The sequence below is a fragment of the Pongo abelii genome, chromosome 15 (genome assembly GCF_028885655.2).
Source record: "Pongo abelii isolate AG06213 chromosome 15, NHGRI_mPonAbe1-v2.0_pri, whole genome shotgun sequence".
NCBI lineage: Eukaryota > Metazoa > Chordata > Mammalia > Primates > Hominidae > Pongo > Pongo abelii.
The window spans coordinates 72007030-72023424 of record NC_072000.2 but is presented as its reverse complement, the minus strand read 5'-3'; the positions used below and the strand labels follow the sequence as shown (position 1 = coordinate 72023424).

Genomic DNA, 16395 nt, shown 5'->3' with positions numbered 1-16395 from the left:
TTAGTAGGGATAGGGTTTCATCATGTTGGCCAGGCTGGTCTCAAACTCCTGACCTCAAGTGATCCACCTGCTTTGGCCTCCCAAAGTGCTGGGATTACGGGTGTGAGCCACTACGCCCAGCCAACCACTCCTGTTATTGTCAGAAATCTCCCTGCTGTACTCAAATACTTCTTTCTCTAAAGAGCAGTAAGCTAGAACCCATTCTGTCTCATCCACATAGCTTCCTATAACAGCTTTCTTTGACTTACAGGTAACAGCACTAACATTGTTGAAAGAAGAAGACTTCCCAAATCTTGGCTGCCTACTTGATAGAGAATTCAGGCCTCTTAGTTGCCTGCTTGTGCTCCTGGGCTGGACACACTGCCAGAGCCTAGAGTCAGCCAAGAGGCTGCTCCAGACCCTGCACAGGACCCAGGTAACTCTCACTCAGCATCCCAGGCTGCTCTGGAAGTGAGAGCCATGGGGCTTTGGGCTTAGGCTGAATGCAAAGCCCTAAAATCAGTCATAATCTGTAACCCCAGATGCCTGAGTCAGCATCTCTTTCTTCTCCCATATCAACATAGGACCCAGGCTGTGATGAGCTCCTCAGGGATGCCTGTGATGGGTTGTGGGCTCACCTGGAGGTCCTGGAGTGGTGCATACAGCATAGCAGGTATGGCCCTGTGCAGTCAGTGCCTGCCCACCACAGGGCACAGCTGACCCTGTGTTCCGCATGTGTGGCCATTTCAAGGCGTTTTCCACATAAATGTTTTGAGTTGGCAATGTTGACCAGCTACTAAAAATTGTTCCAGCTATTAAACCAAGAAAGAAACACAAGTAATTATTACCTTCACCATGACCACCAGGTCATAACTAGAGGATAATTTTAGGAAGACAGCAATAAAAAGAACAATAGCTCACATTTCCAGTGCGCTTATCATAAGCCAGGCATTGTTGTAAGCCGTTTACATGGATGATTTCAGTTAAGCCTCACAATAATCCTATGGGTAGATACCAATATTATCTTCATTATAAAAGTCAGGCAACTGAAGCCCATAGGTATAAAATAACTTGTCCAAAGTCACACAGCTCATAATGTCATCCACATTCTTGGTCTTGTGTTATCCTGGATCACACTTTTATTCAACAAATGCTTATTGAACTGTGCATGAGGCCCTGTGTTTCTCTGGTAACTTAGCCTGGACCTAGGTTTCTATCTTGTTCTTCACCCACTTCACCAGCACTTTCTGAAGTAGAGTGGGCAGAGGGGGAAGTAGCAAGGGGCTCTTACTTAAAGTATAGTCAAAGAAACTTGTGTTCATTTGAAGCTAGAGAGGGTGTAGAAATTAGAAAATTCAATCTGTAGGACCTTTCTAGACCCTACTGATCTGAAAGGCCCTTTCTAGGCCCTTTCTAGACAACTAGAGCTGGTTTGATAGATGTACTTCCCTGAGGGTAAATAAATGTTAATGCTCAGTCCCAAACCAACTAAAATTTAGTTTGTAGGGAAGTGAAACCTGTGGCGTTATGGTCCAGAGAGGAAGAACAAGAGGGAATGGAGATTGATCTTTCTTCGAGCAATAATATAAACTGCCTCTCTTCCATCCTCCCAACTTTTCCATTCAGCAACCCCATACCAAAGAGAGATCTGTTGTGTCATTTACACGGTGGAGACAGCCACTCAGTACTCTACACTATCCATCACCTTACAAACCTTCCAGCCCTCAGGGAGGAAGATGTTCTCAAGCTCTTACAGAAAGTGCCAGCCAAGGAACCCCAGCAAGAGCCTGGTGAGTTGGGATGGAATGACCTGGCCAGGAGTTCCTCTTAGGACATTCTTACACATTTCTTCCAGCATGAGATTTATCCAGATGTGATTGCTGAGATATTTCAAGAGGGTGGTGAGGAAGTCTCCTGTAAATGAGCGCTGTTTGTCCTAATCAGTTTATGGGATATAGGGCATTCCTCCTCTTTCTTGGTGAGGTGTAGGGAATCCTGTGAGTATGATCCTGCATTCTTTGTCCTTGTGGAACCATCACAGGAACCACTACTACAGCCTCATTCCAGTGAAACAGAATTAGAAACTGCCTTCTGAATACACAGCGTTGTTAGTCAGTGTTTGTGCAAATTCTTAGTGAGTGGCTTCATGTTTTATAAGCTTTCTGATAGCATGTTTTGTGCCTTTTCTCCCATTTCCACTTCATACTCCATATAACAGATCAGGAGGTTTAGAAGAAAGACTTGCCTGGGCTGGGCGCAGTGGCTCATGCCTGTAATCCCAGCACTTTGGGAGGCCGAGGCAGGTGGATCGCTTGAGGTCAGGAGTTCAAGACCAGCCTGGCCAACATGGTGAAACCCCATCTCTACCAAAAATATAAAAAATAAGCCGAGTGTGGTGGTGGGCGCCTGTAATCCCAGCTACGCGGGAGGCTGAGGCAGGAGAATCACTTGAACCTGGGAGGTGGAGGTTGCAGTGAGCGAAGATGGTGCCAGTGCACTCCAGCCTGGGGGACAGAGGGAGACTCCGTCTCAAAAAAAGAAGAAGACTTGTCTGAAACAGGAACAAAGCCTTTTTTTAACCTAAAATCTTTGCTTAAATTCAAGACCCCATTAAAAAGCTCTTTTTCTTTAAGTTTTATCTTATTTCCCTCCCCTCTCAGATGAATTCTCACCAAGGTTTTTTGTTCATTTGTTTGTTTTTGAGAAGGAGCCTTGCTATGTTGCCCAGGCTAGTCTCAAACTCTTGGGATCAAGTGATCCTCCTGTCTCAGCCTCCCCAGTAGGTGGGACTACAGGCACTTATCACTATACCCCATATAGTTTTACCCTATTTTTAATTGACTAATAATAATTGTGTCTATTTTGGGAATACAAGTGATGTGTTGATGCATATATACATTGTGGAATGTATACGTTTCTTTTTGTTCTTAAGAAACGTATCATTGTATAGTCACAATCTGCCACACAGGTCAGAGACACTTACCTTTGAGAGACACAAACTTTCTTTTATGGCATTTGAGATTTCCCAGCCTGGATGTTGCTTTACTTTTCAAAAGAACCTACTACTAATTGGAGAACCAGTGTTATTACATTCCATGTTTTTTTTTTTTTTTTGTCTGGAAAGATAGGCAGCTTGTTTAGCAGATTTCCTGTAGGAATGGGAACTCTGCTCCTACACGTAAGTATACAGGCCTTCCAAAGAAATACAGTATTTTAAATCTGATCCCTGGACCCACTGGGGCACACTTCAAAAAGGCAAAAAAGAGGTAATAATAAGGCTGCAACTAGGGTGAGGCAAGAGAGACATTTAAGGTGCAAAATTTAAGGAGGCACTCACTGTCAGGTGCAAGTCCTGGCCCTGGGCAATAATGCCATGTAGAAGTCATGGGATATGTAGAAGGGAGGTGAGTGGGGGAAAGGAAGTGCAGGGAACTGAAAGTTGATACTGACTAGAGGAAAAGCCCTAGAAGTGACACAGATCAGACCGACAGAAAGGAGAGAGGGTAAGAACCTACAAGTGGACCTCTAAGTACGGCACAGCATCTCTTTGCTTCACCCATACTTGCAGCCTGAATTAATTAACTCTCAAGTTCAGCCTGTTTCTCTTTGTAATTCAGATGCAGTTGATGCTCCAGTCCCTGAGCACCTGAGCCAGTGTCAGAACCTGACACTCTACCAGGGCTTCTGTGCCATGAAGTATGCCATCTATGCCCTCTGTGTAAACTCACACCAGCACTCCCAGTGCCAGGACTGCAAAGACAGCCTCTCTGAGGACCTGGCCTCAGCTGCAGAGCCAGCGAATGACTCTCTCTCCTCCCCAGGTACGGCACTTCCCTCCATCCCTGAGATAAGCTGGTAACAACCTATGCCAGTGGGTGCTTCGTGTATTTACCCTCTTCTACCAAGATTGGAAGTGGGGTGATGGCCTTGGTTTTATTTCACCCAGGGATAGTTTCATCCATCTGTCAGCCTCTGAATCAAAGGGACATGGAAAAAGCAAGTGATTGCCTAAGTTTTAACAGAGTCTGATCACCTAGTATGGTGTTTTCTAAATGCTTTTTTTAAAAACTATATTTCACGGTAGGAATGGCATTTTACATCCTACTCCAGTTTGCACCTAGGTATATAATTTGTGTGTTTACATATGTATGTGTATATATGTGATATATAAACTAAGTTTTAAAAACAATGCTTACTTCATAGAGCACACTCCTGATTATTTTTCTTTCCTATTTCATCTTTTTAAATGTAGCCTTCTAAGGCAATTTCATAGGTCACAGCCTACAGTGTGAAAAGTACCAACCTAATCGTCCTATCTTCTCTCATTTTTCTGAATAATTTAACTTGCCTTCTGTGACTAGTGGTCAGTTTTCCCTCTCTCCTAGCTTTGGAATAGATCTTTACCTCTTAGCATGGTCATTTTTGCCTATTAAGGATTTCTTAAGAGATCTAAGTAGGCATGATCATCTTTAGTGTAAAAATAAGTGGAAATAGAATTGAGGAGTAAAGGGTCTGCATGTTACCTTCATTCCTGGAACTGAAATATAGAGTCCTTATCAGGGATGAGGAAAAATGTAACATTTACAAAGCAGATACAAAATAATGAGTTTTAGTTTTCAGTAAGCTGTACTTTTTTTTTTTTTCTTTGAGACAGAGTCTTGCTCTGATGCCCAGGCTGGAGTGCAGTGGTGTGATCTCGGCTCACTGCAACCTCCGCCTCCTGGGTTCAAGTGATTCTCCTGCCTCAGCCTCCTGAGTAGCTGGGATTATAGGCTCCCACCACCAGGCCCGGCTAATTTTTGTATTTTAGCAGAGATGGTGTTTCACCAGTTGGCCAGGCTGGTGTCGAACTCCTGACCTCAGGTGATGTGCCCACTTCGGCCTCCCAAACTGCTGGGATTACAGGAATGAGCCACTGCCCATGGCCAGCTGTACTTTTATTTATTTATTTATTTTTATGGTAACTTTTTATTATACCAAGGTGTTCTAATGCCATCATATGAAGACAGATGCTTCAAACAACCTGCATTAAATTACATTTTTAATACAATTAAAAACTATGTTTAACCTATTTGTAGCCACAAACTGAAAATGTGTCATCTCTACCTTAGAGCTAAAGGCTTACTTTATGCATATGGTATATTTAATAGTCTACAAATCAAAGATTCAAACAGTCCCTAAAAAAATTCTATATATTCTCATACCAACTCATCTACATAGAAATGAAAATCTCTGTATTGTTCTCACAAACCATTACTATGAGTTCACTATAACAACTGGATCAATATGGCTTGCCTTTCAAAGTTAAACAGTCAGAAATGGGCCTCTAAGAAGTCATTTAGCCCAATTCCCTCACCCTGTGTGTTTTCTCTCAAAGCCAATGCAAGTATTTTTTAACCAAAAAACTGGACATATTTAATACATACAGTTTGAAAATTTGGATTTCACTCTTTGTTTTGATGTAATAACTCTTTTATAAAAGGAAACAGATTCAGACAAGCTCAGTGACCCAACTAAAGACCTTCAGCAATTAGTGGCAGGACTATAACATACATCTCTTTATGCTAGGGAAACCAGGCTGTCTATTATAAAGCTGACCAGGGCTATTGTTTTCCCCTTTTCTCTCATCCTAAACACCATTCACATTTTTTCTAGGTCACATTTTACTGGGATCATTTACAAAGCCCCCAGAACTTAACCATCACATTTTACTTTTTTTATTTAATCATATACAACTCTTACAAAAATGCTTGAAGTAATTTAATACCTGTACATCAGTACAAAACCTGGCTGAGTAAAATGAAGAGAGGGTCTATTCAAAATCATTAAGACCAAATGTAAACTGGGAGGGATGTGGAAGATAGCTGTCCAGCAAGTGTTTGGAAGGTGTTCTAGCTGGGTAGAGAGCCTATTCTAACAGACAACACACATCACAGAAAACAGCATGAACAGAACCACATCCTAGATAGAGTTCTGTGCACAGAAGACCCATGGAGGCAAGTGCTGTCAGGAAAGACACTGCCTCCCTCCACCCTCCCAGTTGTCACCACCAAGTTCCTTCAGGTGAGACCTCACACAATGTCAAGTGCTTTCTAGGAAATACTAAGATCAGGTTGAGAGATTCTGCTTAGTCTAGTCAATCTGAAAAATTCAGGCTGGAAAGACATCTTTTCTCAAGAGTTGAGTTGACTTTTGCCTTCAAATCTTGCCTGCACCTTGCCTACCATGGCATCAATTTACACCTAAGGACCTTTGAAGAGAAAAATTCTATTATTTGAAGAGAAAAATTCTATTATTTCTTTTATTTCTTGAGAGCAGATTTTTCCCTCCTCCTTGCAGTACTTGCAATACTTGCAGTACTTTGCTTCCATCTGAGCCAGAAAACTGTCCATTTCCTTTTGCCGCTCCTTTTGTCTGCTCTGAATGGCTGCCTTCACGTTATCCACGCCTTCATCAAGCCCCAACTCCTTTCTGCTCGTTTCTGCTTCTTTGGCCTCTTCCTGAGCCCTCCTTTTCCTTGCATTCATCTTTTGTTTCGATTCTTTGACAAAGGCCTTATAGGATTGGACCCCTCTGGCGTCAATAGCTTGCTGAACGATATTCCTTATCCTGGGTTCCTCTGTGTACTGCACGCAAAGCACAGACTCCATGATCTGATCCATGTCACCCTTGAAGTCCAGATAGGCCTGTTTAATATCAGCCAGCTCTTCTTCTGAACCTTTGTATGTCTTTTCAAAAGACTGAATGTCCTCTAAAGATATCTTTTTAAAGAGTAGCCGCCAGTACGCCTCCTAGTCTAGGTCTTGGGTGAGCACAGGAGAGTCCTCGTCCACTGTTCCCTGCTCATCGTACACTGCTCTCTGTTCTTTGTCACTGAGAACGGAATAGACTTTTCCCAGGATCTGAGGGCAGAGAGTATCCGTAAATCACCCCCGCCCCTCCCACCGAAACCGCGGCGCAAGAAATAAAGATCAGAGGCGCTAAGCGGAGCTCAGCGCGCTCCCCGGGCGCGGGGCCTGGTGGCCAAAAGGCTGGAGAGGCCCAGGCGGCCCGTCGGCCTCGGGGCGGGACCCGGCCAGCTGTACTTTTAAAATAGCAAAATCTTTCTGCAAATCATGAAAAGACATCCTAAGAAGTCTCTTATTCTTCTCACTGTAACCTCAGTTCCCTTATAATTAAAAAATAAATAAATGAGCTAAAGTTGCGAGAATGTTTGACGCTGGGAGGTAACGTTTCTAATGTTTGCATTCTCTGTCTTCTCTTTCTCTGGCCTCTTCTCTTGTACATGTTTTTGTAGGTGCTGCAAATCTCTTCTCAACTTACCTGGCCAGGTGTCAACAGTATCTGTGCAGTATTCCTGACTCCCTGTGCCTGGAGCTTCTGGAAAACATCTTCTCATTGCTTCTCATCACCTCTGCTGATCTTCACCCAGAGCCTCACTTGCCTGAGGACTATGCTGAGGATGATGACATTGAGGGGAAGAGCCCCTCAGGTTTGAGGTCCCCATCAGAGAGCCCTCAGCACATAGCACATCCTGAAAGGAAGTCAGAACGGGGTTCCCTGGGAGTCCCAAAGACCCTTGCTTATACAATGCCAAGCCGTGTGAAGGCAGAGCCAAAAGACAGTTACCCAGGGCCTCATAGGCACAGCTTTTTGGACTTAAAACACTTTACTAGTGGTATCAGTGGATTTCTGGCTGATGAATTTGCAATAGGGGCCTTCCTCAGGCTTCTCCAAGAGCAACTGGATGAGATCAGTAGCCGCAGCCCCCCTGAGAAGCCAAAGCAAGAAGGTCAGAGCTGCTCAGGAAGCAGAGATGGACTGCAGAGCCGCCTGCATCGACTTTCCAAGGTTGTCTCTGAGGCCCAGTGGAGACACAAGGTGGTGACAAGCAACCATCGTTCAGGTGAGAGAAGGGTGGAACTGGTGGGACCAGAAGGTGGGGAGGGAGAAAGATCCCGGGAATATGGGAGAGAGCTAGGAGTACATGGGAGTCACCCCATAACTCAGGGCATATCATCACCATGACAACCAGTGTCAGAACACTGGGGTATGCTCCATGTCTCAGAGCTCAGTGCAAATCTTCCCCAACCTGTTACGCCAAGAAAGGGCCAAATCAAAGTTGATCACTCTCCTTTATGTTCCATTGGGTTTGCTCTTTCAGAAGAGCAACCTTCCCGAAGATACCAGCCTACCACACGTCATCCCAGTCTCTGCCGGGGTCATCGGACAAGAAGGAGCCAGGCAGGTAATCTGAAGAGCTCATTCCCATGCACTACGCAAGTGGTGTAATGCTGCTTGTCTAATACTCTTTAAGAAACAGCACATGGTCAAAAACAACAAAAGCGTTGTAAAATTATCCTATTCCCACTCCCTCAAGGTAACCGTTGTTAATAGTTTCCTATGTATCCTTCCAGAAATTTTCCATGTGATATAAACATGTATATCCTTTTATATATACACATACATTATACTATATATTAAGAACTGCAGCTTGCTTTTTTCATTTATATCCTTTTATATATACAGATGTATTATACTATTAATTGAGAACTTTTTTCACTTACCATTTTAAATACTGCTTAGTATTCCATTGTCAGAAACACCCTGTTCATAGACATTTAAGTTTCCAGTTGTTTACTATTATAAACAGTGCTGTAGTAAACAACCTTGTACATGTCTATGCATACTTGTGTAAATACAGGATAAGCTCCTAGCAGCAGAATTACTAGGTCACATGTATATGGATATAATATATAGATATTACCCAGTTGCCTTAAAAATAAGGTAGACCAATATGTATTTCTTTTTTCTATAAGAATTAATACTAAGTATTCATTGTATGCCAGATGCTGCTCTACATTCCTTATATTTATAATTGTTAACTTATTTAATCCTCACAATACTATGAAGTAGGTCTTATTATTTTTCCCCTTTTATTTTTATTTCCTTTTTTTTTCTTTTTGAGATGGCATCTCATTCTGTTGCCCAGGCTGGAGTGCAGTAGTGCAATCTCAGCTCAACGCAACCTCTGCCTCCTGGGTTCAAGCGATTCTTGTGCCTCAGCCTCCTGAGTAGCTGGGATTACAGGTGTGCGCTACCGTGCCCGGCTAATGTTTGTATTTTTAGTAGAGATGGGGTTTTGTCATGTTGGCCAGGCTGATCTTGAACTCCTGACCTGAAGTGATCTGCCCGCCTCAGCTTCCCAAAGTGCTGGAATTACAGGCGTGAGTCACCAGGCCCAGCCTCCCTTTTATTTTTAGTTGGCATATAATAATTGTACATATTTAAGGGATACACAGTGATATTTCAATATGTTTATAAAATGTGTAATGACCAAATTGGAGTAATATCTATCACCTCAAACATTTGTCATTTCTTTTTGTTGTGAACATTCAAAATCCTTTCTTCGGCCGGGCACGGTGGCTCACACCTGTAATCCCAGCATTCTGGGAGGCCGAGGCAGATGGATCACTTGAGGTAAGGAGTTCAAGACCAGCCTGGCTAACATAGTGAAACCCTGTCTGTACTAAAAATATGAAAGTTAGCTGGGTGTATTGGTGGGTGCCCAGCTCGGGAGGCTGAGGCATGAGAATCACTTGAACCTGGGAGGCAGAGGTTGCGGTGAGCTGAGATTGTGCCACTGTACTCTAGCCTGAGTGACAGAGTGAGAATCCATCTAAAAAAAAAAAAAAAAAAAAAAAAAAATCCTTTCTTCTAGGTTTTTGAGAATATATAATAGATTATAGTTAACCATATTCATCCTGCAGTGCTACAGAACAGCAGAACTGATCCCTCCTACCCAGCTCTGATTTTATATTCATTAATCACCCTCTCCCCATCCTTCTCTCCCTGCTATTATTTGTAGTTCTGCAAGCTGTATGTGATTGCCTGTTTGCACATACTCTCATCAGTCAGTAGTATTAGATTTTTTAAAACCTTCACCAATATGTTTAATATAATAATGATGTTTCATTGCTTTAGCAGTATTTTTTTAGTTTGAGATTGAATATCTTTTCATATATTTATTGGCTGTTTATATTTTTCTGTAAACTGCCTAATGTCTAAGGTCCATTTTTCTCTTAGGAAGCTCTTTTATGTTGAATTTTACAAAGCTCTTTATACATTACAGAAAATATTTTCTCATCATGTGCTATTATTTTTTCTCTATTTTGCCTTTTGATTCCACTTATAGGCTTTCCTTAGGGAAGTTAATACAGGCGCATTATGCAGGAGTATTAAATTTTTAGAGAATCAAGTTTTCATTATGGCTTTTGGTGTTGATCTTTTAAAAATTAAAAGGAATTCATGAGGATTTCCTATGGGCTAAACAATACTAGGTATCCTGAGGGAGGTAAATGAGCACAAGCTAGGCTTTTGACTTCGAACAATTTGTAATGTACCTGCTTAGACAGTATACATGGAAAATTTAAAGTGACCTGAGACCCTGCCTGAAAACAGAAGAAATGTCTTAAAAGAGGATATCAGCATGACCTGCAGATGTCAGGGCAACAGATTTCATGAAGGAGTTGACTCTTGAACCAAGCTCCAGAGAATGAGTAGGCTCTAGCTAAGTGGCAACATGAAAGGTGAGCATACTGGGTGGGGTGGAGGATGCCATGAGAGAAAGCTTCAAGGTTGAGTTGCTAAGTCCCTTAAGCTGCTACATTAATTGGTTTGGGTCAGAAGGCAGAGTTTGCATCCACTTGACCCATTCAGCACAAGAATGTACAACCCATCATCTCTTTTCTACAGCTGTTCCTTCTAAAGGGCTTCCAGACAGTGAACTGAGGTGCCTCCCTTGCATGAGGCTGAGACAGCCCCTCGAATGACCAGGCTAAGGAATAGCGAGCCTCTGTTAGAAAGCTCTAGCATGTTAGGAAGCCTGGTGTTGAGAAGAGAAGAAGCTTTTTCTCTGAGACTTTGAATATCATGGTCTTTGGCCAGCCAGGTCTTAGACTTTGGTTCCCTACATTTTTTTTTAATAGAGATAGGGTCTTGCTCTGTCACCCAGGCTGAAGTGCAGTGGCACAATCATACCTCACTGTAACCTTGAACTCCTGGGCTCAAACAATCCTTCATGCCACAACCTTCTGGGTAGCTGGGACTACAGGTGCATGCCACCTTGCCCAACTAATTTGTTTTTAATTTTTTGTGTAGACAGGGTCTTGCAGTGTTGCCCAGGCTGGTCTCAAACTCCTGACCTCAAGCTATCCTGCTACAATGGCCTCCCAAAGTGCTGGGATTCCAGGTGTAAACCACTGCACCCAGCCAGTTGTCTGCCTTTTCAAGTATGAAGATACCTTTTTCTATGTCAGGAAATATTGTGTCCCTACTACTTCCTGGTCATAACAGTTGTGCTTTTATTTTTTCAGAATACTGCCAGTGCTTACTGAGCAGGTGCTGATCACTGACCCTTAAAAATCACTTGAAAGTTCCTGGGGCTCTGAGACCCACAGATTGGGAACCACTGGTATAGGCTATTACCCAGGTGAACCCTGTTGCCATATTCAGCCCACCCTTTGCCTTTGGTCTATAGGAGCTTGTGTTTTACTGTAGAAGGAGCAGCAGGTGTCATAGTTATTTATTATCCACTGTCTCTAACTACACAGTTCTTGGCTGTCAAGCCAACTTCACACTTCCTCCTCTGTAAGGAGCTGATGATCGACTTTCTCTCTTCTTCCCAATACCTGTAGATGGCCGAGACAGAGGTTCAAACCCATCCCTGGAAAGTACAAGTAGCGAGCTGAGCACAAGTACGTCAGGTATGCAAATTTCCACCAGTTGCCAACTTTGAGCAGCTTTGCCCTGATATAGAGTTGCCATACACCATGGTGTAAAGCCAGGATTGAGCAGTCAAGGTTGTTATTCAAGGTTGGCAGATGGCCAGATTTTAGCTGGGAGAAGGGAAAGGACTGTTTCATTCTCAATTTAGTTATCCAGCAACAGAGAGAAATAGAGGTAAATACCCAAAGAAGGTAGTTGGCACTTAGCATCTTGTATTCAAAGACGGTAGCATAGGTTTGCCTTTCATTTGAGGAAAAATTAAGACCTATTTACAGACCTTTTACAGAAGGACATTGAGGAGATAAAAGTTTGGTGGGAGGTGGCAGCAATATAGCATTTCCTCAATTCCTCTTGCTTCTCTGGCCCCACACATTCTTGTGTCTCAATAGAGGGAAGTCTGAGTGCCGTGTCCGGCCGGAATGAGCTGGACAGTAGATTGCACCCCCATCCTCAAAGTTCACTCATCCCCATGATGTTCTCCCCACCTGAGTCACTGCTGGCATCCTGCATCCTTCGTGGGAACTTCGCAGAAGCCCATCAGGTGAGGGGAGCCTAGGCCATACCTTTTCAGCCCCTGAATGACTTAGCATCAGGTAAGGCTCGGAGCATGTACAACCAGAACCACCTGGGAGCACTCAGGGGTCCACATCAAGCAGAAGAAGCAGAAGCAAGAGGGGATTTCCATGTGCCCAGGCCCAGTCTTCAGCAGGGCGGATTGAAAGATATTGAATTGTTTGTGGTTCTTAACATAAGCAGTGTTTTTAAAAGGTGACAGAAAATATTCAGCCACACTCCCACCACTTAAAAACATGGAAACTTTTGTTTCTCTCCTTGACTCCTTCTCTGCACATATACATGGGTTTTTGTTTGTTTGTTTGTTTGAGATGGAGTCTTGCTCTGTTGCCTAGGCTGGAGTACAGTGGCATGATTTCTGCTCACTGCACCCTCCACCTCCCAGGTTCAATCAATTCTCCTGCCTAAGCCTCCTGAGCAGCTGGGATTACAGGTGCCCACCACACCAGGCTAATTTTTGTATTTTTAGTAGAGACAGGATTTTGCTATGTTGGCCAGGCTGGTCTTGAACTCCTGACCTCGAGTGATCTACCTGCCTCAGCCTCCCAAAATGCTGGGATTACATGCATGAGCCACCACACCCAGCCCATGTTTTTATCTAGTTAAAAATTATAATACAATTTCCTTTTCTTTTTTTTTTTTGAGATAGAGATTTGCTCTTGTCACCCAGGCTGCTGGAGTGCAGTGGCGCGATCTCAGCTCACTGCAACCTCCACCTCCCATGTTCAACCGATTCTCCTGCCTCAGCCTCCCAAGTAGTTAGGATTACAGGCATGCACCACCATATCTGGCTAACTTTTGTATTTTTAGTAGAGATGAGGTTTTACAGTGTTTGTCAGGCTGGTCTCAAACTCCTGACCTCGGGAGATCCACCCACCTCGGCATCCCAAAATGCTGGGATTACAGGCATGAGCCATTGCTCCCAGTCCCAATAATAAATAGAATGCCAGTTCAATATACAAGAAGTATGGAGAGCTAGCAGACTAGAATATTTGTATTGTAGAGAGAAAATAGCACTGGAATGGTAATCAGAAAGACTCTGAACCTCTCTGAGCTTTGGTTTCCTCATTTGAAAGTTAACAAGGATACCCAGGAATTGAACTCAGCTCTGCACCAAGCAGACCTAATAGACATCTACAGAACTCTCCACCCCAAATCAACAGAATATACATTTTTTTCAGCACCACACCACACCTATTCCAAAATTGACCACATAGTTGGAAGTAAAGCTCTCCTCAGCAAATGTCAAAGATCAGAAATTATAACAAACTATCTCTCAGATCACAGTGCAATCAAGCTATAACTCAGGATTAAGAATCTCACTCAAAACCGCTCAACTACATGGAAACTGAACAACCTGCTCCTGACTGACTACTGGGTACATAACGAAATGAAGGCAGAAATAAAGATGTTCTTTGAAACCAACGAGAACCAAGACACAACACACCAGAATCTCTGGGATGCATTCAAAGCAGCGTGTAGAGGGAAATTTATAGCACTAAATGCCCACAAGAGAAAGCAGGAAAGGTCCAAAATTGACACCCTAACATCACAATTAAAAGAACTAGAAAAGCAAGAGCAAACACATTCAAAAGCTAGCAGAAGGCAAGAAATAACTAAAATCAGAGCAGAACTGAAGGAAATAGAGACACAAAAAACCCTTCAAAAAATTAATGAATCCAGGAGCTGGTTTTTTGAAAGGATCAACAAAATTGATAGACAGCTAGCAAGACTAATAAAGAAAAAAAGAGAGAAGAATCAAATAGATGCAATAAAAAATGATAAAGGCGATATCACCACCGATCCCACAGAAGTACAAACTACCATCAGAGAATACTAAAAACACCTCTATGCAAATAAACTAGAAAATCTAGAAGAAATGGATAAATTCCTCGACACATACACTCTCCCAAGACTAAACCAGGAAGAAGATGAATCTCTGAATAGACCAATAATAGAAGCTGAAATTGTGGCAATAATCAATAGCTTACCAACCAAAAAAAGTCCAGGACCAGATGGATTCACAGCTGAATTCTACCAGAGGTACAAGGAGGAACTGGTACCATTCCTTCTGAAACTATTCCAATCAATAGAAAAAGAGGGAATCCTCCCTAACTCATTTTATGAGGCCAGCATCATCCTGATACCAAAGCCTGGCAGAGACACAACCAAAAAAGAGAATTTTAGACCAATATCCTTGATGAACATTGATGCAAAAATCCTCAATAAAATACTGGCAAACAGAATCCAGCAGCACATCAAAAAGCTTATCCACCATGATCAAGTGGGCTTCATCCCTGGGATGCAAGGCTGGTTCAATATACGCAAATCAATAAATGTAATCCAGCATATAAACAGAACCAAAGACAAAAACCACATGATTATCTCAACAGATTTAGAAAAGGCCGTTGACAAAATTCAACAACCCTTCATGCTAAAAACTCTCAATAAATTAGGTATTGACGGGATGTATCTCAAAATAATAAGAGCTATCTATGACAAACCCACAGCCAATAACATACTGAATGGGCAAAAACTGGAAGCATTCCCTTTGAAAACTGGCACAAGACAGGGATGCCCTCTCTCACCACTCCTATTCAACATAGTGTTGGAAGTTCTGGCCAGGGCAATTAGGCAGGAGAAGGAAATAATGGGTATTCAGTTAGGAAAAAAGGAAGTCAAATTGTCCCTGTTTGCAGATGACATGATTGTATATCTAGAAAACCCCATTGTCTCAGCCCAAAATCTCCTTAAGCTGATAAGCAACTTCAGCAAAGTCTCAGGATACAAAATCAATGTACAAAAATCACAAGCATTCTTATACACCAACAACAGACAGAGAGCCAAATCATAAGTGAACTCCCATTCACAATTGCTTCAAAGAGAATAAAATACCTAGGAATCCAACTTACAAGGGACATGAAGGACCTCTTCAAGGAGAACTATAAACCACTGCTCAATGAAATAAAAGAGGATACAAACAAATGGAAGAACATTCCATGCTCATGGGTAGGAAGAATCAATATCATGAAAATGGCCATACTGCCCAAGGTAATTTGCAGATTCAATGCCATCCCCATCAAGCTACCAATGACTTTCTTCACAGAATTGGAAAAAACTACTTTAAAGTTCATATGGAACCAAAAAAGAGCCCTCATCGCCAAGTCAATCCTAAGCCAAAAGAACAAAGCTGGAGGCATCACGCTACCTGACTTCAAACTATACTACAAGGCTACGGTAACCAAAACAGCATGGTACTGGTACCAAAACAGAGATATAGATCAATGGAACAGAACAGAGCCCTCAGAAATAACGCCACATATCTACAACTATCTGATCTTTGACAAACCTGAGAAAAACAAGCAATGGGGAAAGGATTCCCTATTTAATAAATGGTGCTGGGAAAACTGGCTAGCCATATGTAGAAAGCTGAAACTGGATCCCTTCCTTACACCTTATACAAAAATCAATTCAAGATGGATTAAAGACTTAAACGTTAGACCTAAAACCATAAAAACCCTAGAAGAAAACCTAGGCATTACCATTCAGGACATAGGCATGGGCAAGGACTTCATGTCTAAAACACCAAAAGCAATGACAACAAAAGCCAAAATTGACAAATGGGATCTAATTAAACTAAAGAGCTTCTGCACAGCAAAGAAACTATCAGCAGAGTGAACAGGCAACCTACAAAATGGGAGAAAATTTTCACAACCTACTCATCTGACAAAGGGCTAATATCCAGAATCTACAATGAACTCAAACAAATTTACGAGAAAAAAACTAACAACCCCATCAAAAAGTGGGCGAAGGACATGAACAGACACTTCTAAAAGAAGACATTTATGCAGCCAAAAAACACATGAAAAAATGCTCATCATCACTGGCCATCAGAGAAATGCAAATCAAAACCACAATGAGATACCATCTCACACCAGTTAGAATGGCAATCATTGAAAAGTCAGGAAACAACAGGTGCTGGAGAGGATATGGAGAAATAGGAACGCTTTTACACTGTTGGTGGGACTGTAAACTAGTTCAACCATTGTGGAAGTC

The 16395-nt window shown here is 42.4% G+C and overlaps 1 protein-coding gene and 1 pseudogene across 2 annotated transcripts in view; one reads left to right on the top strand and one right to left on the bottom strand.

The window, feature by feature from the left end:
• Positions 1–16395, top strand: part of ZFYVE26 (zinc finger FYVE-type containing 26) — a 73614-nt gene that overhangs the window by 10748 nt on the left and 46471 nt on the right. For both annotated transcript variants that reach the window (XM_009249178.4, XM_024231901.3), the window contains exons 7-14: positions 251–415; positions 564–652; positions 1606–1769; positions 3597–3800; positions 7277–7885; positions 8144–8227; positions 11676–11744; positions 12156–12307. In XM_009249178.4, the coding sequence (XP_009247453.3) occupies positions 251–415; positions 564–652; positions 1606–1769; positions 3597–3800; positions 7277–7885; positions 8144–8227; positions 11676–11744; positions 12156–12307 (1536 nt within the window). The remainder of the gene's footprint in view (positions 1–250; positions 416–563; positions 653–1605; positions 1770–3596; positions 3801–7276; positions 7886–8143; positions 8228–11675; positions 11745–12155; positions 12308–16395) is intronic.
• LOC112128803 (dnaJ homolog subfamily C member 9-like) lies at positions 6222–6905 on the bottom strand (annotated as a pseudogene).